The sequence below is a fragment of the Kogia breviceps genome, chromosome 15 (assembly GCF_026419965.1).
Source record: "Kogia breviceps isolate mKogBre1 chromosome 15, mKogBre1 haplotype 1, whole genome shotgun sequence".
NCBI lineage: Eukaryota > Metazoa > Chordata > Mammalia > Artiodactyla > Physeteridae > Kogia > Kogia breviceps.
The window spans coordinates 75,437,632-75,459,915 of record NC_081324.1 but is presented as its reverse complement, the minus strand read 5'-3'; the positions used below and the strand labels follow the sequence as shown (position 1 = coordinate 75,459,915).

Sequence of the window (22,284 nt, the reverse complement as noted above, 5' to 3'; positions counted from 1 at the left end):
GTGCTCTGTGGATGGGACCACAGAGCTGCCCCCACCTTGAGGTTGCAGGAGAGGCTACATCTCTAAACACAGTGGCTCCCACTGGCTGTTCTCTGGAGAAGGGGGCAGCTGTGGGCCATCAGCAGCCAACACTCTTAGCAGCTGGGGGGCATGGCTGCACCCACCTGATCCAGGGGATTTGAGTCAGTGGTGGGGTGAGCAGCAATCTTATGCAAAGGTTTCTCGGGACAGGAGATGAAGATCGAGGCTGGGGACAGAGCGGAGGGAGACGGGAGGCAGGCATATGGTCTCATGCTCCACTCTCCTAGGGCTCTTTATCATCCTTGGAGTAAAAACCAAAGTACTGACCACAGACTGCAAGGCTCTTCGTGATCTGGTGCCCCTTCCCTCCACCCATGCACACTCCTTACCTCTCTGTCCATCTTCCACCATCATCTACTTTCTGTCCCTTGCCCTTCCCTCTGCAGTCACAGTGGCCTCCCCACAGGTTCCCACCTCAGGACCTTTGCACATGCTGTTCCCTCTGCCCTTCCCCCATACATCCCCACATACTCCTTCATTTCCTTCAGTCCTCAGCTCAAAAGTCACCTTTTCAAAGAAGCTTTCTTTAACCATCCTATCTCAACTAACCAAAAGATTAAGACACTTAGGAGACAGATCAACCTGCTGTGTGACTGGAGGCTCCTGGCGCTGCTTCTCTAAACTGTTTCTTCTGCTATAAACTAGCATCAATAACCCCAACTTCATATAAAGAGCTTCTGTAAATGGATTCCGTAAATTCAGCCACTATCCTGGTGAGGTGTTGGTGGGATCATTTAAATTTTCCAGAAGTTTCTTCTTCAAAGCAGTCCAGGGACTTCCCTGGTGGCACAGTGGTTAAGACTCCATGCTCCCAATGCAGGGGGCCCGGGTTCAATCCCTGGTCAGCGAAGTAGATCCCATATGCTGCAACTAAGAGTTCGCATGCCACAATTAAGGAGCCCGCCTGCCACAACTAAGGAGCTGGCAAGCCGCAGCTAAGACCCGGCTTGCCAAATAAATAAATAAACAAATATTTTTTTAAAAAAAGCAGTCCAATGGGTTTAGGGACTTGGTGAGATGCGTTGCCTCATTGGGTTCACTACCTGCCCGTCATCACAGCTGAGCGAACCAGATCCTACCGGGGGCGGACCGTGGTTCCACCTGCCTCCTTTCCTCCACTGTGGGGAACCCCTGGCTACTCTGGCTGTTATGGTAATTAGGGTCCTTGACTCTGGAGTGGGCCTGGGCTCTACCTCTCTCTCAGCATCCCTTTCTTCATGTGTAAGACAGGGAATCCTCCCAGGCACTGAGTAGTTGCTTGATAAAGTGATAACAATTAAAACAGCATGCCATCTCTCAGGAATACACAAACAGAAATAATCCAGAGACACCTCCCCACTCCCAAGAAAAAGGCCCAGTAGAGACGAGATTTGCCTAACACAGGGTTTCCCAACCTCGGCTCTACTACTCTAAGGTCTAGTTACTCCTTGCCGTGGGGGCCATCCTGTGCACTGTAGGGTGTCGGGCAGCTTCTCTGGACCTCATCCACTAAGTGCCAGGGGCACGCTCCCCCAACCCAGTTGTGGCAATCAAACATGTCTCCAGAATTTGCCAAACAATTCCCAGCTCACATCCTGAGAGCTGCTCTGATTGGACAGTTTGGCTCCTGGGCCTGCCCTTGAACCAGTCACCATGGCCAGGCAGAATACAGTGCTTGGATTGGCTGAGGTTGGGGTCACATGTTCCTCCTCCTTTCCTGCAGGACCTGTCCAGAGCCTTTTTATAAATATGCAGGCAAATAGACCACATGGCTTTTCCTAAATTGCTTTGAATTTGAGCTAAACACTAAGAAACTGGGAGATCTGTTATTCTGGACCTGCTATTGGATAAACTTGAGCAGTGACCACCTCCTTTAGGCAGAATATGAGCTTTCCAGTTTGCTCCAATCCCCACCACTCCCTAATGTCTAGCCCCCAACCTGCTTCATCGTATACATCTAAGTCTGATGCCTGGCTAGTGACTGGATTCCAAGTCCCAAGTGCAAAACTGTGAAGCTCTCCACAGTTTGAGGGAAATCCTTCAATGAACTGCAAGTGTTGCCTCACAAATACACGAGTGCACGCACTCTCCCCCACATGGACACAAACACGCATGCGTGCCTACAAGTACAAAAGCACACAGCCATGCACAGATGACTTGAGGTATAAAGCCAGTCTGAGCCATCGTGTCCACAACTAAGGGTCAGGCCCTTCTCTGAAGGTACTGGAGCACGTACCTGCTTTGTACGGGGCTCTTGCCCAGGCCGGAGAAAGCGCAGCATCAGCGGCATGGCCCTGGTCCGCCTTCCCATGCCCCTGCCATGCCTGGGGCCAGCTCTGGGGTAAAAACACCCCCTTTGCCAACCAAAGGCTGGATTTCAACCATCACCTTGGCTTAAAGCTGGAGTGAAGGCCTAGACGGAGGCAGCCTCTGGAGGCAGGGGTTTTAGAGTCCACCTGACGAGAAGACAGAGGGAACCTCGGCCGAGAGAACCCCCGGGGAACCAAAGGGCCCCCCTCCCAGGAGAGGGGCCCCAGCTGGGAGGGGGAAGCTGGGTGTATCTCAGGCAGGTACACACATCTGGCGATCCAGTGTTCAGTGCTCTCCCCAGAGCCCTGGACCAATACGGAAAATCCCCTGCTCCCAGAACCCTCCTCGCAGGCTCCCCGTTTCCCCCACTGAGTGGTCCAGGAGGGCAAAGGCAGGATGGCAATAGTTTCTCAGCTCCAGGGTGTCCAACCTGCTACGTCCGGTCGTAACAACCATCACCTCAGCTTCAACCATCCACGTCCTGCTCTCTCCCTGGGCCTCCGCCCTGCCCTTGGCATTCCTTGGGCGTCAACCAGGAAGGGCTACTCCAAGGTAACTGCCATGTGTTATCTGGACCAGGGTCAAGAGGCCGCTCGGGTTCTTATCTCAAGCTTGCTGAGACCAGGAGAGGAGCAAACGGCAGCTGACAAGTCTCCCAAGAGTGCAGCCAAGGACAGGAGCCCGAGTGGGAGACACGGCACCTGGAGTGCAGACAGGCTCTGCCACTCACCTGGAGGGGTGCGGGGTGGGGGAGATGGTCTCTGGCTGAAGCAATCCCAGGGGCTTCCGGGAGGAGGCTGCCCTTACACTGGGCTTCGAAGAACGCGTAGGATTTAGAAGCGTAGGGGGCGTGGCATGCAGGGGGCGTGGCTTAAGCCAAGGAAAGGAGGTAGGAGCGCAGTCGTGGTTAGAGGCACAAGCCCAGGTGTTTACACAGCAGCGTTCCCGTTCAGCTGTGTGACTTGGAGTAAGTGCTTGACTGCTCTGTGCCTCAGTTTCCTCGTTTGCAAAAATGAAGATTATAAGAGTATCTACCACATAGGTTATTGCAGGATTAAATGAAATGACTGCTAAGACCCGAAGCACACACACAGTAGGCGCTCAACACAAGAATAACTGCTAGTTCCTCCGCAGCCCTCATTGTTGCAGGAGGAACACTCAGGAGATGCTGAGAAGTAGCAATTATTGAAAGACGATACCTATGCCGGGTCCTAGTAGTAAGCTGCAAACAACCCATTTTACTAATTAGAACACTGAGGTACTGAACCACAGCATCATTTACTCAAGGTCACTGGGGTAGTGACTAGGAACAAAGTTCAGGCTCAAGCCTGGCTGTGTCCCACTCTGGAGCGCTCAGTGTCTATTCTAGGAACCCACAAGGACATAGGGCTGGGTCCTGGAGGCTTCTGGAGGGACAACCTTGCCAACGGAGGTCGTATCTAGGGTCAAAGGGAGGATGAAACACCGAAGCAGCGGGAGGCCACTGCGGCTCTCCAATCCTCAGCCGGAGAAAAGGAGGAGACACCTGGTGGAGGGAACAGTTTGGCCCAAGAAAAGGAGGTGGGAAGCAGCAAGTGGGCCTCCTCCAGCACAGAGGGGCAGCCTGAGGCCCAGAGAGGGGAAGGCACTTGCCCAAGGTCACACAGCCCTCATGAGGCAGCCCCTCAGCGGGAGCCGGGAGCTGGGTTCTGCCATGGGCTGTGACACAGGGTGGCCCCCACCCTCTCTGAGCCTTGTTTCCTGCAGCGCTGGGAGGGGTTGGATAGGGCTCCCCCCATGCCCAGACTCTGTGGGCCCATTTGCCTCTGGGACCTCAGCACCCCCGGGCTGGGTAGAGTCAAGGAAGACCCTGGGGCAGGTCTCACCTGCCTGGAGCCGGGCTTCCCCATGGGAGACAATTTGCTGCCCCCTGGTGGCCACAAAGGATTCTAATTTTCTCTGCGTTTCCGAAGAGCTCCTTCCCAGGGGCTGCAGGTGTCCAGTTTCAGGACCAGTGTCCACCCTCCTTGTGACCCACAGGTGTGTCCAGACCGACCTGGAGGCCCTCCCTCCTCCTCCAATGTCCCACCACACAAAGAAGGTGGAGGTCCAAGAAATACAGAGTCATGTCGAAAATCACAGGGTTTGAAACTGGCCGGGCTACCTTCCAGCCTGTGTGACCTCCAGCGAGCTGTGTCACCTTTCCATGCCTCAGTGTCCCCTTCTGTAGAAGAGGGACGATAATAATGGTTTCTACTTCATAGTGCCTTTGTGAACTTTAAAGAGGACACTGAATAGAAAGTTCTTAGAAGCATTTCTGGCACATGACAAGCACTTGATCAAGATTAGCAATATTGTCCTACCAGCCCAGGCCTGAGAAGTGACAGAATGTCCCCCTCCCCTTCCTGAGCAGGTCCGCCAGGTAAGGGAAGCCCGGTTAGGAGCTCAGCATGGCCGGATTCCCTTAGGAACCGGAGTTCTGAGTTCTTGGCTTTGTTGCACAAGCTGTGTGATGTGAAGAGAGTCGCTTCATCAGAGTGCTGGCATCAGGTTTCTGTGTGCCTTCTCTGAGTTCATGGAGGTGGAAAAAAATGGACCTGCTGGAGTTACAAGCCCAACTCAGAAAGGGTTTATTGGCCAGAGCTGCAGAGAAGCCAAAGGGAGCAGTTCAGGAGGGCTTCCTGCAGGAGGCAGCCAGCGTAGCAGCACAGGGCAGCTGCCACTGCCATCCATGAGCACAGAGGACCCTCAGCCAGCAACCCCCTCCAGGGGTGTCCAGGAGCCTCTTGGGGATCACTGGGGCCCAGCCGGCCCTCCTAAACCAGGAGCCCTCAGCCCCGGGCCAGCTGGGCTTTCAGAGCCTGTAGCTCTCCACTGTAAATGTTGTTGCCTCCACGCACGATGACCACGACTGAGGCCGGGGAAGGGTGCAGGCGGCCCTCAGACTGGAGCCTCCCCAGGAGGCCTGAGTAGATGGCAGCTAAGGCTGCCCCGCAGGCAGGCTCCACCAACGTTCGCTCATCATCTGCCCAGAGTAGGGGAACGGGGGTGGAGGGGAGGAAAGGGAGGAAGAATCAGTTAGTGCCCAGCAGGCTCTGGGCACTGCAATTCCGTGAAGCCAGCCATCCAGGCATCCATCTCACAATCCATCATTTGTCTGACTCTCTCTCCATCCATCAATCTGACCATCTATCCCTCCATCCATCCACCTTTCATCTATCCATCCATCCATCCCTCCCTCTATCCATCATTAGACTGTCTGTCTGTCCATCTATCAGTGTATCTATCAATCATTGTTTTATCCATCCATCCATTCATCCATCCATCCATTCATCCCCTATCCATCATTTGACTGTCTGTCTGTCCATCCATCAATGTGTCCATTAATCAATGTGTCCACCCATCCTTCCATCCATTTCATCCATGTCATTTGTCAATCCACTACCCATCAATCCAACCGTCTATCCACCCACCCATCCACCTATTCATTATCCACCTTTCCACTCACTCATACATTCATCCATTCACTCAGCAAATATTTATTGAGCACCGCCCCCTCCCCCGCCAGGCCCAGTGCTAGGAAGGCCCTGGGGACACAACAATAAACAAGACACACCAGCCCCCGGCCTCATAGAGTTCACAGTCTAGCGATGTAGTTGGATAAGAATCTGGCAGTTATGAGACTGTTGGGATTGGTGCATAGGAAGCCTTCAACCCAGGTGGGGTGGGGGTGAGAGATCAGAGGAGGCTTCCTGGAGGAGGTGCCGTGATAGCTGAGTAGCCCTTAGTTACATGAAACCGACAGGGAGCAGGGCCAGGATGGGCAGCCAGAGGGAAGAAGAGTGGGTACAGAAGTCCGGGGGCTAGAGACAGCAGGACACACCCCTTCTTCACCCCCACCCTTTCCATCCACTCAACGTGCACTTACTACATGATTACTGTATACCCAGCCCCGCAATAGGCACTGAGGATATAGACAAGAGAGAGCACACTCTCTCCAGGGGATCCAGGGACTTTGCCACTTTCTGAGCCCGGGTGGGGGGCGGTGCTTACTCACCCAGGAACCGCTGCACAGCGCTCATGGCCTCAACGTCTTCCACCACCTCAGAGAAGACCTTGAACTCCTTCGTACATGCCAGGGCCTGTGCGGCCACCGTCCTGGCACCCAGGCACTTGGCTACACTGCAGGAGCGGGCAGGTGGGGCAGGGAGGGCAGGGGTGCGGAGAAGAGCTGGGGAATCAAGTCTCCTCCCCGCACAGCCCCAGCCCTCCCCAGCCCCGGCCCTCCCCAGCCCCGGGCCCCCCTCCCATCCTGCAATGGGCCGGGGGCCCAGCATTTCAAGAGTCTCGAGCAGCGCCTGGCTCAGAGGAAACACTCCAAAATTGTGTGTCCCATGAAGAGCTGATGAATGTACATCACCCCCTCTGACTCTACAGCCATGACTGTGCTGTTCTTGCACAGACCCCAGAAAGCCAAGCCTAGAAAATGATCTTTTTATCATTTTACTCATTAGTAACCATTTACCATGTCTATACTATAGCTAATATTCATCGAATGTTTACAAGGTGCTGGATGCTTGGATTTTCTGACAGGGGTTTTGTTTGTTTGTTTGTTAGATTGGCTGCGCCGTGCAGCATGTGGGATCTTAGCTCCCCGACCAGGGATCGAACCTGAGCCCCCTGCAGTGGAAGTGCAGAGTCGTAACCACTGGATCGCCAGGGAAGTCCTTGGATTTTCTGTTTTAATCCTTATGCTCTCCCTTGCAGTTAGAAATTTATGAGTTCCATTTTATAAGTCAGGAAACTGAAGTTCACAGAGGTTGGGTAACTTGCTCAAGGACACACAGCTAGTCAATAGCAGAATGTGGGTTCAAATTCAGGTAGTGTGGCTCGAGTCCATGCTCTTTACCTCCGTGCTTGGGATCACCTACCTACTGGTATTTTCCTGAGCTGGGCAGTGTTTCAGGCCTGGGAGAGGCTTTGCTGAGCTCATAAGAACTGGCTCTGAGCCCTAAGTGGCCCAGAGTACGGACTCTGGTGCCAGGCTGCCTGGTTTCAGACCTTGGCTCTAAACTAGCTGTGTGACCTTGGAAAAGTCACTTCACCTCCCTGAGCCTCAGTTTCCTCAACCGAAAAACTGGAATAATAACAATAGCTGGCTCACGACGTTGTCGCAGAGAAAGAGTTAAAACATTTCAAGTGCTTAGAATAGAGCCTGACAGATAGTGAGTTCTCCAGAAGTGTTGGTTGTGATTATTATTATTGCTGTTATCGAGAACCAAGTCTGGGAGGGGAGACAGCAGTGCGTAAGGAAACACAAGAACAAGGACATACATACCCACTGTAGGTAGACACTATGAGGGAGAACTTGGGAGGGGAAACTCCGATGACTGGGTTGTGGGGAGAATCTCTCTGAGGGGAGAGAAAACAGCCAAAAGAAGAAGAGGGAACCCTAGGACTTCTGGGCAGGGGACACAGCCCGTGCAAAGGCCTGGAGGGAGGAAAGAGCGTGACCCATTCAAGGGACAGGAAGACAGGCCAGTGGCTGAAGTGGAACGGGGAGGAGTCTGATTTGGGCCCGAGAGCTTGGGGGACACACTGATGGGTTTAAGCAGGGGATGAAAAGTCCTATAGATCAGCCAGCCATGCAGGATTAAGGAGACCCCCTTGAGGGGACTTCCCTGGGGTCCCAGTGGTTAAGACTCTGTGCTTCCACTGCAGGGGACACGGGTTCGATCCCTGGTCAGGAAACTAAGATCCCGCATGCCATGGTGTGGCAAAAAAAAAAAAAAAAAAAAAAAAAATCTTTTAAAAATTAAAAACAAAAAGGTGACCCCCTTGAGTGCGTCACTTCCACTAAGTGGGACTGGGAGGTCCTAGCGCCCCACAAATGCCCGCAGCCTATGCCTACCTGGTGATGTCCGGCAGTGTCACCGGCCTGCCTGCCTTGATGGCCGCACTGAAACAGTGCCCCTTGGGTCTCCATGGCGATTATGGGCACACGGTGCCTGTCCACCTCTGCCAGAGCGGCCGACACCCCGGCCAGGAGGCCCCTGCCCCCCCACTGCCAGCACCAGGGCACCCGGTGGGGTCCCCAGCACTGCGTCCAGCTCCCGCACCAGGCTCCCGTGGCCTTCCCTGCGGGATATGAGGGAGCAGGGCTGAGGGAGGCCCCAGTGCCACAGGCTCACATCCACACAAACTCCCCGCGTCGCCATCCTCCTCCCCACCCACGGCACGTGGAGGGCAGACCCTGCCACGCTTAGGTCACCCAGCTTTCATCCACCCAGTTTATTCATTCACTCATTCTTTCCCCCTTTCATCAACCTCCCAGGCACATTCTCAATCCATTTCATCCATTCCACAACGCTGGAAAGAGGCAGCGTTCTCGTGTCTGGTTAAGAGGAGACCAGAGTAACACTTGGAACCAGCCCAACTCAAGGCCTGGGCCTGGGACCCAAGGTCTCCGCCACTTGCTGGCTGTGTGATCTTCAGCAAGTAGCTTGACCCCTCTGTGCCTCAGTTTCCTCACCTGTAAAATGGGCATTAAAAAAAAACCATCTCTAGGGCTTTGGGGAAGACGAAACGGATGAAATGTGTCCCAAAGTACACACTCGATCAAGGGGATTTATTATTAGCATTTCCATTTTACACACGTGGAACCTGAGGCATGGGTGGTGAGATGCTTTGCATCACACAAACCACAAGTGGCAGAGGTGGGCTCTGGACCTCCACGTGCCTGGCTTCCAAGCCTCTTCTCCTCTTTGGGCCTCAGTTTCCCCTCTGTCCAGCGGGGGGACCCTGACTCAACGAGGGTCTCTCAGTGCTGAGTTCCATGGGGAGAGGGGCACCAGCCTTACCATATCAGGGGGTGGTCGAACGGGTGGATGTTCCCCCCAGCTGTCCTTCTTGGCCAACTCTTGTGCCCTTAGATTGGCCTCGTCCCGGACCTAAAGAGAAACCGAGGCCCTCAGAAGACGGGAGTCAGACGGCTATGGAGGTTGGAGCAGAGCCTGAGGTCTCCTGGATGGCTCCAGGGGCCAGTGGGCTGAGGAGACCCCCGCGGGTCTCCTGAGGCCAGAGCTGGTGTGGACCCAGCAGCCTCCTGGGACAAAGGCAGAGGCTTCCAAGTGGACACATGCGTGCCACGTGCTTTCTACAATCCAGGCAGGACCCATCGTGTTCTATTCGCATCATCTGGTTACCTGCGGGTCTCCCCAACGATACTTGGAGCTTTGTAGGAGACGAGACCACATCTTATTATCTCTGTATTCTTAGCACTGCCTAACATAAGTGCAGGCACATAGTCTGTGCTCAGTGAATATCTGTTGGATGGATGAATGGATGGATGGGTGGATGGATTTTTTCTTCTTCTTCTTCCCAGGAGGGGAGAAGGATGACATGTTTGGGTCTCTGTTTCTTGGGTAACAAAGTGAACCAATGATATCCTTATCAGATGAATATCCTTTCATTTCGGGGTGGCCTCAGAATGGGGGATGATGCTGTCATCATCTTTCGTTATACTTTTTGTCTCGTTGAATGGCAAAAATTTAAAGTGGATAGTACCAAGTGTTAGTGAAGATGCAGGGAGACAGATACACTCCTGGTAACCACCAGCTTCCTGCTTCTCTTGGGTTCACACAGGAAAAGTCTTCTCGGGGTGGGGGAGAGGCAAGCGGACAGATCCCAGCCCTCAATATACAGCGCGTCTCACTCACCCCTCAGCTCAGCCATCCTCAGCGATGACTGGGTCCCAGGCACAGTTCACAAAAAGGAAAAGGAAACAGGATCTCTTGGGGGTGAGGTGGGAGTAAAGGGGGAACAGCCCCCTTCAGCTGGTTTCCCCTTCTTGAGGTCCTTACCTTTCCAGTCAGCTGAACTTCGGCCCCCTCCCCCTGCAGCCTGCTCACCACCTGCAGAGAGGCGCGGGGGGGGGGGGGGGGGGGGGAGCGGGGAGCGGAGCGAGCAGCTAGGCAGCAGCGATGCCTGCATTACCCCCTGTGGAGGCAGTAGAAAGGGTGCTGTGGGCATTTGCATTGGCCTGTTGACACACTGTTCTCCCAGCCCCTCCCTTCCCCTTTGGGAGTCACTCCTTCCCAACACTTATATGCCCCACCATTGGCCCCAGAGGTGGACACGTGATCTAGGTGGAGCCAATCAGAGAACGCAATCACCTGAACCATGATTGGTTCAGGGATGAGTACATGGGACAAGCTGGGCCAAAAAGACCAACTCACGGATTGATGAGGCCGTTGGGGAGGGCTACTCCCTTTTCACCAGGGTTGGTAGGATGGTAGGAGGCAAGCCTAACTCCTGACGGCCATATTGTTACCATGTGGTCTATATGAGAGTAAAGTTAGTACAGAGGAAAGACAAGCCAAGAAAAGGAGAGGTACAGAGGAGAGCCCCTGGGTCCAGCTGTGCCTGAAAGCCAATTATCCCAAGAATTCTTCAATTCTTGGAGCCTGTAACTTAAACCCGTATGATTGGGGTTTTATCACTTACGACCAGGAGGCTTGAATGATGGGAAGGGGGCTGGGAGAGGACATACAAAGCATGTATGACCATGACCTTGATGAGACTGGACCTTTAAGAAGAGGCCAAGGACTTCCCTGGTGGCGCAGTGGTTAAGAATCCGCCTGCCAATGCAGGGGACGTGGGTTCGAGCCCTGGTACGGGAAGATCCCACATGCCGTGGAGCAGCTAAGCCGGTGCACCACAACTACTGAGACTGTGCTCTAGAGCCCGCGAGCCACAACTACTGAGCCCACATGCTGCAACGACTGAGGCCCACGTGCCACAACTACAGAAGCCCGGGCGCCTAGAGCCCGTGCTCTGCGACAAGAGAAGCCACCGCAATGAGAAGCCCGCGCACCACAACAAAGAGTAGACCCCGCTCACCGCAACTAGAGAAAACCCACGTGCAGCCAAAATAAAACAAATAAATAAATTTTTTTTTTTTTTTTAAAGAGGCCAAGCCCTGGACATCTACTGCTGCTCCAGCCAGCTCCCCCTCCCCCAACCCAGCCCTGAGGACCCTCATGAAGTAGGAAGGGGTGGGCTCACCTGAGGAGCATACCAGGTGTCTGCATCCGTTTTTGGCCACCTGGGAAGACAAGGTATGTGGGTGGGGGCTGACCCAAGCAGGTGTCATGGAGGCCTGTGTGGGATGGAGTTAGACCCTCCCACTCCAACTCCCCACCCCTCGTCCTGCCCAGAGCTGTCCCCTTCCTTCTGTACAACCTCACTCTCCCCTCCTGCCCACACACCCTCACCTCCTGGCAGAAATGTCCAGTGCCATGGATCCTGAAGGAGCCAGTCGGCTGCACATTCTCATCCTCGAGGAAGACAGGCATGCCCACCGCCTGGGACAGTGCCCAGCTCTCCAGCAGAGGCGTGACGATGTGGAAGTGGTCACCCTTGGTACACTCCGCCAGAGGGCCCTCCATCCCAGCAACCACCTAGAGGGCCTGCAGGAGGGCACAAACATCCTAGCTCAGGCAGCTCCAGCCAAGAGTCCCTGTGACCAGAAGAGGGGACGGGGAGAGGGAGAAGCTCCTCCGCTTGGCTCCCTTAGTGCCATATGGCTGCCAAGCTGTGAGGCTCCAGGGAAGTGTCTGCGCCTCTCTGGGCCTCAGTTTCACCAGCTGGACAAGGAGGTTTGGACTAGGGGCCCTCTTCTTCTGTAACTGCGGCTGCTCACGGCGCTGGGGATGGAGAACGTGGCCAATAGTGGTGATGAATGAATGAGAGCTGGAGAATTCATTCATTCATCATTCATTATTCATTCAGTTATTCAAAAGACATTACTGAGCACCCACTATGTGCCAGGCAGTTTCAGGTTCTGGGACCCAGGAGGGGACACGTCAGAGGCAGCCCCTGCTTTGCCGGAGCTCACGGTCTAGTTGGGGAGACAGAATCACAGAATTTCAAACAGGAGTGACCTAGAGGGGAGGGTATTATTTTAGCAAGGGTGGTCAGCAAAGACGTCTCCCGGGAAAGAAACTTTTTTTTTTAACTTGTATTATGGAAAATTTAAACACAGCAAAAGTGTCAGGAACTGTCTGGCGAAGCTCCCGTGTAGCCATCCCTTAGTTTCAACAATCCTCTACACATGGCCTGCCTTGCTTTCTCCATATCTGCGCCTAATCCTCCTTCCTGTATTATTATTTTTTCCTCCTTTATTATTATTATAAATTTCCTCCCATATTATTTCTTCTGTAAACATTTCAGCATGTAGCTCTAAAAGCAAAGAACTCTTTTTAAACATTGTAGCCACAGTTTCAGAACAGTATACATTTGTCCACACTCTTCAAATTCTAACCTTGAGTAAGCTAATTTTATTTTATGGAAATTATACCTCACTGATGTTTATTTTTTTAAATGTAATCGCAATGCCATTATCACGTCTAAAAATATTTAAATGATTTCTTAATATCATCAAATATCTGCTAAGTGTTCAAATTTCCAATCGTCTCGTTAAATGTAATAAACTGCCCGTCTTGCTGTTGGTGATGGTTTATGGTTTTTAACAGTTTGAATTGGGAGGCAGATCAGAGCTGTGCATTTTTGGTTGGTTGAGAGGTAATTTACTTTTCTTTTGATCTGCAAGTTCTCAAAGGGGGAACTTTGAGATGAATGACAAGAAGAGAAGCAAGGGAAAAGCATTCTGCAGAGGGAACAGCAGGTAGAACCACCGCCTTGAGGGAAATGAACTTAGAGACTTCCTGGTGCTGAGAGAAGGAACTGGTGGAGGTGAGAGTAGGAGGCGGGCAAGGAGAGGTGGTCAGGGATGTTGGGGAGGGCGTTCCAGCCCACGGTGAAGAGTTGGGATATTATTCTAATTCTACTTGCAATGGGAAGCCTCTGGGAAGTTTTTTTGTTGTTGTTTGTTTTTTTTTTTTTTTTGCAGTACGCGGGCCTCTCACTGTTGTGGCCTCTCCCGTTGTGGAGCACAGGCTCCGGACACGCAGGCTCAGCAACCATGGCCCACGGCCTAGCCGCTCTGCGGCATGTGGGATCTTCCCGGACCAGGGCACGAACCCATGTCCCCTGCATCAGCAGGCGGACTCTCAACCACTGTGCCACCAGGGAAGCCCCGCTGGGAAGTTTTAAGCCAAAGTGCGGATGACTGAGTGAGTGAATGAACCAGTGTGTAAAGGCGAGAAGCAGAGAGGGAGGAAATTAGAAGGGAGAAAAATAGGAGGATTTTTTTTTAAGGAGCAAACGATCTGCCCTCCCACTCCCCACCCCCCACCCCCCACCCCCCACCCCTTTTTTTTTCTGGAGCAGAAAAGCATTGGGCCACCCAATAGTGGGGCTGCAGTTCCACTATTTGCCACTAGGAGGAGCGCTGCAACCTCCCCCGCCCACCACAAGCCCAAGCTTCTCGTCCACCCTTGCTTAGTCAAGAGCTGGGCAGTTCCATCCAGGACAGTTCTTAAGCAGGGCATGGCATTGGGGGAGGGTAACCCACAGGTCACCCAAATCCTGCATACCCAGCCCTGGACCTCACCTCAAGCCCCAGAGCCCAAGAATGTGAGCTTTGGGGTCAATGAGAGACCAAAGTTAGAAACTAGCTATGACTTCTTGGCTGTGTGACCCAGAAAAGTGTCTCAACCTCTGTGGGCCTATCTCCCCTTCTGTAAAATGGGAATAATAACATCCCAACTCACAGGTTTTGGTGCAGATTAATAATAATAGTAATAATAATAATAGCTATCCTTTGTGGAATCCAATTACCAGAAATTGACTGAGTCTTTTGGAGGCGTTATCTTATTGGGGTCTTCTAACGGTGCTGGTAGGCTCATTGTTACTCTAGAATGCTTACAGGGTGTAGGCCCTGACCTAGGAACTGGGGATACCATGGTGAACCAGACAGACATCTACTCCTGGAGGTGACTTATAATCTCAGAAAGGGATCGACATTCAACAAATAACTGTATAGACAAACAAAATAATCTGAAGTGGTGAGAACTGTTAAAAGGGAAACAGGCATATACAGAGTCTTGAAGAGAAGAACAGGGGACCTACTTTGGGTCAGGAGGTCAGGAAAGGCCTTTTGGAGGAGGTGACCATTAAAACTGAGACCTGAAAAATGAAAAGGAACTAACCACACAACAAACTGGGAGAAGAGCTTGTGCATCACGGGATCATTGTGATGATTACGTGAGACCATAAAGTAAAGGCATCAACTCTGCTTCACATATAATAATAGCTAATAATTATATGGGACTTACTTTGAGCCAGGCACTATACTAACCACCTTATATTTTATCTCATATAATCGTTACAACGACCCTGAGATAGGTTCAATTATTAACTCCACTTTATAGACAATGAAACTGAGGCCCAGAGAGGTTAAGTAACTTTTCCAAGGTCACACAGCTAGAAATGTCATGGCCAGGATTCAAACTCAGGCAGTGCACTTTGGCATCTGTGTTCTTACCCACCGTGCTTTACTTTCTCTTTTATATGATCATTATTATCATTAAAGGTGTGAGCATTTAGCACTTAACTGCCAGTTGTCCTTAGGAGCTAAATGCTCCTGCCTCAGTCCCCAGGCTCCCCCAGCCCTCTTGGTTATACCTACTGCCCGGAAGAGGACAGCAGGCATCAGTCAAATAAATGAACCCCAAGTTGCCAACAGCCTTATCAAGCCCAGACGCCCAGGAGGGCACCTGCTACATCTATGAATTGGGGTAAAGACCAACTGACTACCTTTTCCACCTCCCTTGTCCCTCACGCTTTTCCCCAGAGGCCACCTGGGTGACGCTCAACAGTCAAATGTCTGGTGCCAGGGCTGGGAAACCTCAGCCACCCCTTGGCTGGCAGAATGTCAGCCCCACCCCCCCGGGATCAGGATGTGCTCCCCGATCCTCAGGGTCCCAGACCCCTAGCCTTCTGCTCCAAGGCAGATGGGCCACAGGCACCCTAAGCTGAACCCATGCTCCTGGGAGGACTTTGGACAGTCTCACCCTCCCATTTTCTGTCCACTCAGCAGCGACTTGGCCCCAGAACTTTCCAGACTAGCCTCTACTCACATTCACAAATGTACACAGAGTCCTAGGGCCTATTTGGGCCCCTGACCCCCTTACCTTCCTTCTCAACAGTCCCCAGACCAGCTCAGCCCCAGCCTGCTGCCCACCAGCCTGCCTGGGCACTGGCTCTGCCAGCTTCCTGCAGCTTCCTGTGGCCTTGGCCCCTCCTCATGTGTTAAAGGGACAGCTCCCCACTGGAGGAGAAAGGGGACAAGATCAGCCTTCATTGCCTCCCGGTTTGCTGTCCGAGACATGTGATTACCTGGTCCCATTTCACAGATGAAGAAACTGAGGCCCAGAGAGGGGGACTCACTCAGTCAAGGCCACCCAGCCAGCGAGGGGCGCCCTTTAACTCTCACCCTGGACCACCTTTGCTGTGACACAGACACTTCCAAGTCCAGTGCTTGTGCCGAATGCCAAGCCACTTCCCCTGGACCACTGTCAAGGTCAACTTAGGTCTGAGACAAGAAAACAAGGATAAAGGAACAATTATTATCTGTCACGTGAGAACGGCATGTTTTCTTCTGAAGCTCCTCCTCATCTCTGATATTTTATACCCAACATTGGGACTCAAACAATTATTTATTGTTCAGATGAATGACTCTGACAACTGATTCATTTCATTCAAAGAATATTTATTGGACACCAGCTATGCGTCAAGTCCTGGGACCTTTAGCCTCAAACAAGACAGCAGGTCTTCTGCCCTCAAGAAGACCCAGGATACCGCTGAAGAGCAGCTATGATCAATGCTGTCAGATGTTGGCAAGAAGAGGTGGGGCAGGGCTGCGGGCGCCCAGAGCAGGTACCTCACCTGGCCCTTGAGGGCTGGGAGGGCTTCCTGGAGGAGGAGACTGAGAGGAGCCAGGAATCAGGAACAGGGAAAGCAAAGGTCTGAAACTGAAAAACATGGGGTGTTCCAGGAACGGACATGTGCAGGAGGACTCGAACGGAAAAGGCAAGGATGAGACAGCAGGTGGGTTTGGGGCTGAGGAGCTGGGCAAGGACCAGGGTCCACAGGGTGCCTGTGCCAATCCAGAGTCTGGACCTCACCCAGGGGCGCTAGGGAGCCATGGAAGGCTTTAAGCAGGGGAATGACGTGATCACATTCATGTCTTGTCTCTGTCAGCATCTCCCTGGGTGAATCTGAGCTGGTCACATTAATTTGGGGGGGCCTCAGTTTCCCTATATATCAAATGGGAGGTGAGGTCCAGGAAGCACCCGGCAGCCCAGATGGTCTGTGCCCTTCTTGACCTGTGTGTGACCTCCCCGGGTTTGATGATTAACTCCTGGCCACTTGGGGTCAAGTGGAACTGCTTGGTCATGATCCTTGATGAGGACTTTAGCAGTTTCATCCCGATCTTCACATTAAACAAACACTGTCCTTGTCAAGTGTCCTGTTCTGGTCTGGGCACTGGGGACACAGAGGTGATAAAACCCAGTTCATGCCCTGAGGTGGCCCTCAGCCTGGAGGGGAGAGGAAGTCACTAATCCAGCGACAACCCTAACACCCCCTAGGAGAACAGAGAGCAGAAGGTCCCCATAGGGCAGCTGAGGGTGGGGTGTGATCAGGGAGGGCTTCCTGGAGGAGTGGGGCCTTAGCATACAATTCAGGTTTGGACAAGAAACATGATGGCTGCATTTATTGCATGCCTACTGTATGCTAGCCCTTTTGTGTTGATGAGAGATTCCCAAAGGTTTTTTAATAGTTGGGTATTTATATCCTGTGTGTGTGTGTGTGTGTGTGTGTGTGCATATAAAATAATACACATAATTTTATGGATGTTATTGCTTAGGAAGAATCTAAGGCAGGTATTAAAGTTTAAAAATGGAGGTTTTTTTCTTTTTTAAATATTAAATAGTAGCAGTAAGTTTCTGGCATGAAGAGGCGGTAACAATTAGAACACAGACCCTGAAGCCAGCCTCTAGTACAGATACCAGCTTTGCACTTACTGGCTGTGGCTTGGGTAAGTCACTTAACCTCTCTGTGTGTTGGTTCCTCAAGTATAAGATGGGGATAAGATACTACTTCCCCAGTAGTGTATGCAGCCTGTTGCCTGTATGGGTTGCCCTAAGGGACCTTGGAGACAGCCCTTTCCAGTGGACATTCGTGTCCGGCGTGCAGTCCCCAATCTAGGCTCCAGACAGGTATGCACGGTGCCTTTGGAAAGCCCCAGGGCATAGTGGCCAGGGTCCACATTGGCCAAGTCGTAATGTTCATCCGCACCGAGCTGCAGCACAAAGAGCATGTGATTGAGGTCCTACACAGGCTGAGTTCAAGTTCCCTGGCCTCCAGAAGATTCACATCTCCAAGACGTGGGGATTTACGAAGTTTAAGCAGATGAATTTGAAAACATGGTGGCAGAAAAGTGGCTCATCCCGGATGGCTGTGGGGTCGAATACATCCCTAATCGTGGCCCCCTGGACAAATGGCGGGTCCTGCATTCCTGAGAGCCTTGGTGCTGTCCTCTCCTTACTCACGCCCACCAATAAATACTACTTTCCTGTCCAAAAATGAAATTCAATTTAAAGCTGTTTTTCCTTACATTAAAGCAGTATGAGAGGAAGACTTGGAAGTTTTGATTATAATACTGAATTTCCATTTGTTGGGTAGAAAAAAAAAATACTGCTTCCCTAGTGGAGTTGATGTGAGGATCAAGAGAGGTGACAGATGGGGACTTCCCTGGCGGTGCAGTGGTTAAGACTGCGCTCCCCATGCATGGAGCACGGGTTCGATCCCTGGTCAGGGAAGTATCCCCCACGTTGCACAGTGCGGCCAAAAAAAAAAAAAAAGTTAACAGATGTAAACTCTTTAGAACAGTAGGAAGTATTCTGTGTTTGTTGCTGGTGTTGCTTTATCAGTATTATAAAAGATGTGATACAACAGTGTGGCAAAAATTGCAAAGGCAGCACAGGAATGTCCGAAGTTTGGGAACATGACATCGTTCTATCACAGGATGCTTACAACACCCCGGGGGAGGTAGGTATTGTAATGCACTCCACATTGTGGAATCAGATTTGTCTCAGAAAGGCTAAGTCATTTTCCTGAGGTCACACAGCAGGGGCAGAGCCAGGGCTTAGACCCAGAGCTCCTGGCCTGGAAGAGGATGGAGTGGGGAAGCCAGAGTGGCTGCATCAGAGAGCAGATGAGGCTGGAGAGGGGTCTAAGTCACTGACCCATTCCCTCCCAGATCCACATTTGTTAACCAGCCCCTGTCCCTGACACCTCAGGCTGCCCAACACCCTGGCCGGTCTCCCGATTATTCATTAAGCTTCATTTCACCATCTTCACCCCCAGCTGGCCTTCTTGTTCCCAGGGCAAGGGAACTGCGTAAAGGGGAGGGATGGCCCCCTGGAGTCTTGGACACAGTTAATTGGCCCTCTGAATTTGCAGGTTTAACTCTGGACTCTGCGTCACACGCTTTCCAAGCCACAGAGGTTCAGTTCCATTAACAGGTAAAAGAACTGGAGTTCATGCAGTCAAGCAGCCAGTCTAGCTAGTGAGTAGCCCAGCTGGGATCTGCCCTGGATCTTCTAACACTCAATACATCTTAGCTAATATCTCAGACCCTTGCCAAGCTGATAAATCATTCTAGAGCAGAGAAGGTCTCAAACTAGGGGACCACGTTTTTGCTGGCTGGAGCTGATTCACTCTGTCCTCTGGAGAACTATCCCGTGGGAGATAGCTCTATTTGCCACTGTCGCCATCTTTCTCTATTGCAGCCCTCACACCCAGAAGGCTCCTGCCTGGTTCCTGGAGTTCTTTGAGTTTGAAACCCTGTGCAGAGGAACTCTCCCTCTCTCCTCTTACCCTGAAAAGGAAAGGAGTCAGTTATTAAGGGAGAAGCTGAGGCCCAGAAAGGTTAAGTCACTTGCCCAGCAAATAGCCCACGGGACCAATCACTGAGAGATCCCACATCCAACACGGCTGTTCTTGTCCCAAGAGACTCACAAATTCACAGCCATGATATCTGAGCTGAAAGAATCTGTCAGGGCCATCTAAGCCATCCTTATTGTGGATGGGGAAAATGGGGCCCAGAGGAAAAAGGGGAACAGTTCTGGCCCTATGTTCAGATTTTTGAAATAAAGATAAATGGATAGACAGCTTTAAGGGTGCAGCGTATTAAATATTGCACAATATATTAAACAATTAGGGAATCGAGGAGGTGGTACAACTCCATATACTTTTATACATTTAGTAGCACAGGTATAGGGACAAGCCATGCGATTGGAGGAAAAACCCAGGACTGAACTGAGTGGTCCTCGGTTACTGATAGAAGCTCCCTGTGACTTCAGACCTGAGACCGAGGAGCCGGTCAGTATATAAAACGCACTGAATTCAAGACCGACAGTAGCAGCAGGGTAGATATTAAGGAATTGGCAGTGGAGGCCAGTCTGAAGGGCAGCTGGAGACTGGAAATCTAGACGCTGCAGCTCAAGTCCAGGATGCGTAGATTAGAACAGCAGTCTAGAGATGGCACGATTAGTGCATTCTTCAAAAATCCCAGATTTTCCAAACAACTTCTTAGCATGCTTTCCTCAAACAGGGGTGTAATGACTTTTTTAAAAAACAAACAACAATGTTGCTTTTTTTTTTTTTTTTTTGCGGTACACGGGCCTCTCCCTGTTGTGGCCTCTCCTGTGGCGGAGCACAGGCTCCGGACGCACAGGCTCAGCGGCCATGGCTCAGGGGCCCAGCCGCTCCGCAGCATGTGGGATCCTCCCGGACCAGGGCTCGAACCCGCGTCCCCTGCATCGGCAGGCGGACTCCCAACCACTGCGCCACCAGGGAAGCCCCAATGTTGCTTTTAAAAAGACAACAATAACCAAAAGTTCCCGATACACCAGTCTATGATTGCATCAATACCTGTAGGTTCATGGAAAACAATACTGATAACATCGTTTGTCCTGGGGAAATGGGAGAGGTGGGGATGAGGGCGGAGTGGGGCAAGGAGGCCGGGGCCATCATGGAAACATGACGATGAAAATGGTCTGTAATCTTCGCTGTGCAATATGGTAGCCACTCAACACCCGTGCCTACCGAGCTCTTGAATTGTGATGGTGCAACTGAGGAACTGAATTGTAACTTTTTATTAATTTTGTTTAATCTAAATGTAAATAACCTTAGGATGGATAAACAATAAGGTCCTACTGTATAGCACAGGGAACTATATTCAATATCCTGTGATAAACCATAATGGAAAAGAATATGAAAAAGAATGTATATATATGTATAACTGAATCACTTTGCTGTACAACAGAAATTAACACAATATTGTAAATCAACTGTACTTCAATAAAAATTTTACTTTAATGTAAATAACCAGAGGTGGCCAGGGGCTACCATACTGGACGGCATGCGCTAGAGAATCTGTCTAGGAGGCAGTGTGGACGCAACATGAGAGGCATTATTGTGACCAGGGGAGGGGGAAGCGTGTTCGTCAGTCCTTCGGCTTTGTGTAATGATTCCCCCAATGAGACAGACAGATCCAAGTGACCTGCAGACAGAAGGCCAATCACAAAACAGGGACAGGAAGTCCCCCGAGTAAATACGGGATCTGTGCGCCATACAGATGGACGCAACTCAAAAAAACTCCACACCTGGAAGAAAGAGGAACGTTACAGTGGGGACACCTGACAACCAGCACCTGGGCCGGGTGATCAAGGTCAGCGTCCACTGTGATGAGTCATGTTCGTAGCTGGCGTGGTCTTAACGGGTTGGGATGAGACGTCGCCTCCATGGCCTTCCTCCCCAAATCCTATAACCCCCGTCCTGCCACTCATGAGAAAAAACATAAAATCCACGACAGTTCTGATCACATCTGTCAAGGTCATCAAAAACAAGGGAAGTCTGAGAAACTGTCACAGCCAGGAAGAACCTAAGGAGACAGGATGGCTCAATGTAACGTGCCGTCCTGGATGGGATCCTGGAACCGAAAAATGACGTCAGGGAGAAACTAAGGAACTCTGAGTAAACCATGGACTTCAGTGAATAATAATGTACCGACAGTGGTTCAATAATTGTGACAGGGCTTCCCTGGTGGCGCAGTGGTTGAGAATCTGCCTGCCGATGCAGGAGATACGGGTTCGAGCCCTGGTCTGGGAAGATCCCACATGCCGCGGAGCAACTGGGCCCGTGAGCCACAACTGCTGAGCCTGCGCGTCTGGAGCCTGTGCTCCGCAGCAAGAGAGGCCGTGATAGTGAGAGGCCCGCGCACCGCGATGAAGAGGGGGCCCCGCTCGCCGCAACTGGAGAAAGCCCTCGCACAGCAACGGAGACCCAGCACAGCCAAAAATAAATAAATAAATTTTTAAAAAATAAAATAATTGTGACAAATGTACCGTGTTAATGTAAATTAATAATAGGGGAAACTGGGTGTGGGGTATATAGGAACACTCTGTACTATCTACATAATTTTGGATTTCCATTTCTGTAAATCTAAAACTATTCTAAAATAAAAAGTGTTTTTTTTTAAGTCCCTATACCCAAACCTGCAAAAGTAGCGGAAAATAATAACAATATTTCTTACAAGAGGGTTCTTTGCTTTGCAGAAATATTCTCCTCACAGGGTGCTTAAATAACGAGGTGCTTGTTTTTTTTTTTTCATTCTCATTCAAAGCGAGCTTAACTGACTAAATTCCTATTTTAAAATGGAGGGAGAAACAGACCCACTCCTTGGATGCAGATGTTGAGAAGCTAGCAGATGACAGAAAAAGCTGGAAAAGAAATTGACTACAACCATTAAATAAAAGAGGGGGCAATGAACAGGCGCCAGTCCGGGATCAGCAGTGACAAGTTTTTCCCTTTTGCCATAGTTATTTTTCTGTATAATCAGGGGAAATGCACAGCAGAGGCATGTATCATGGAGGAATAATATTTTGAGAATATTAACTTATC

General features: G+C 51.2%; 1 protein-coding gene and 1 non-coding gene across 2 annotated transcripts; one reads left to right on the top strand and one right to left on the bottom strand.

Annotated features, from left to right (window-relative positions):
* Window positions 1-4,955: 4,955 nt before the first annotated feature.
* SDSL (serine dehydratase like) lies at window positions 4,956-15,490 on the bottom strand. Its single transcript, XM_059039722.2, is given in 12 exon segments — window positions 4,956-5,374; window positions 6,407-6,531; window positions 8,261-8,320; window positions 8,322-8,410; window positions 8,412-8,487; window positions 9,210-9,244; window positions 9,246-9,299; window positions 10,212-10,288; window positions 10,291-10,347; window positions 11,416-11,455; window positions 11,625-11,819; window positions 15,447-15,490. Coding segments are annotated over 11 exon segments (981 nt in total). The 5' UTR covers window positions 11,799-11,819; window positions 15,447-15,490; the 3' UTR covers window positions 4,956-5,180.
* A 1,857-nt stretch (window positions 15,491-17,347) lies between these two features.
* On the top strand, window positions 17,348-17,479 carry LOC131743006 (small nucleolar RNA SNORA70). The gene has a single exon (XR_009331665.1). It is a non-coding gene; the product is annotated as a small nucleolar RNA SNORA70 (small nucleolar RNA).
* The last annotated feature ends 4,805 nt before the right edge of the window (window positions 17,480-22,284 follow it).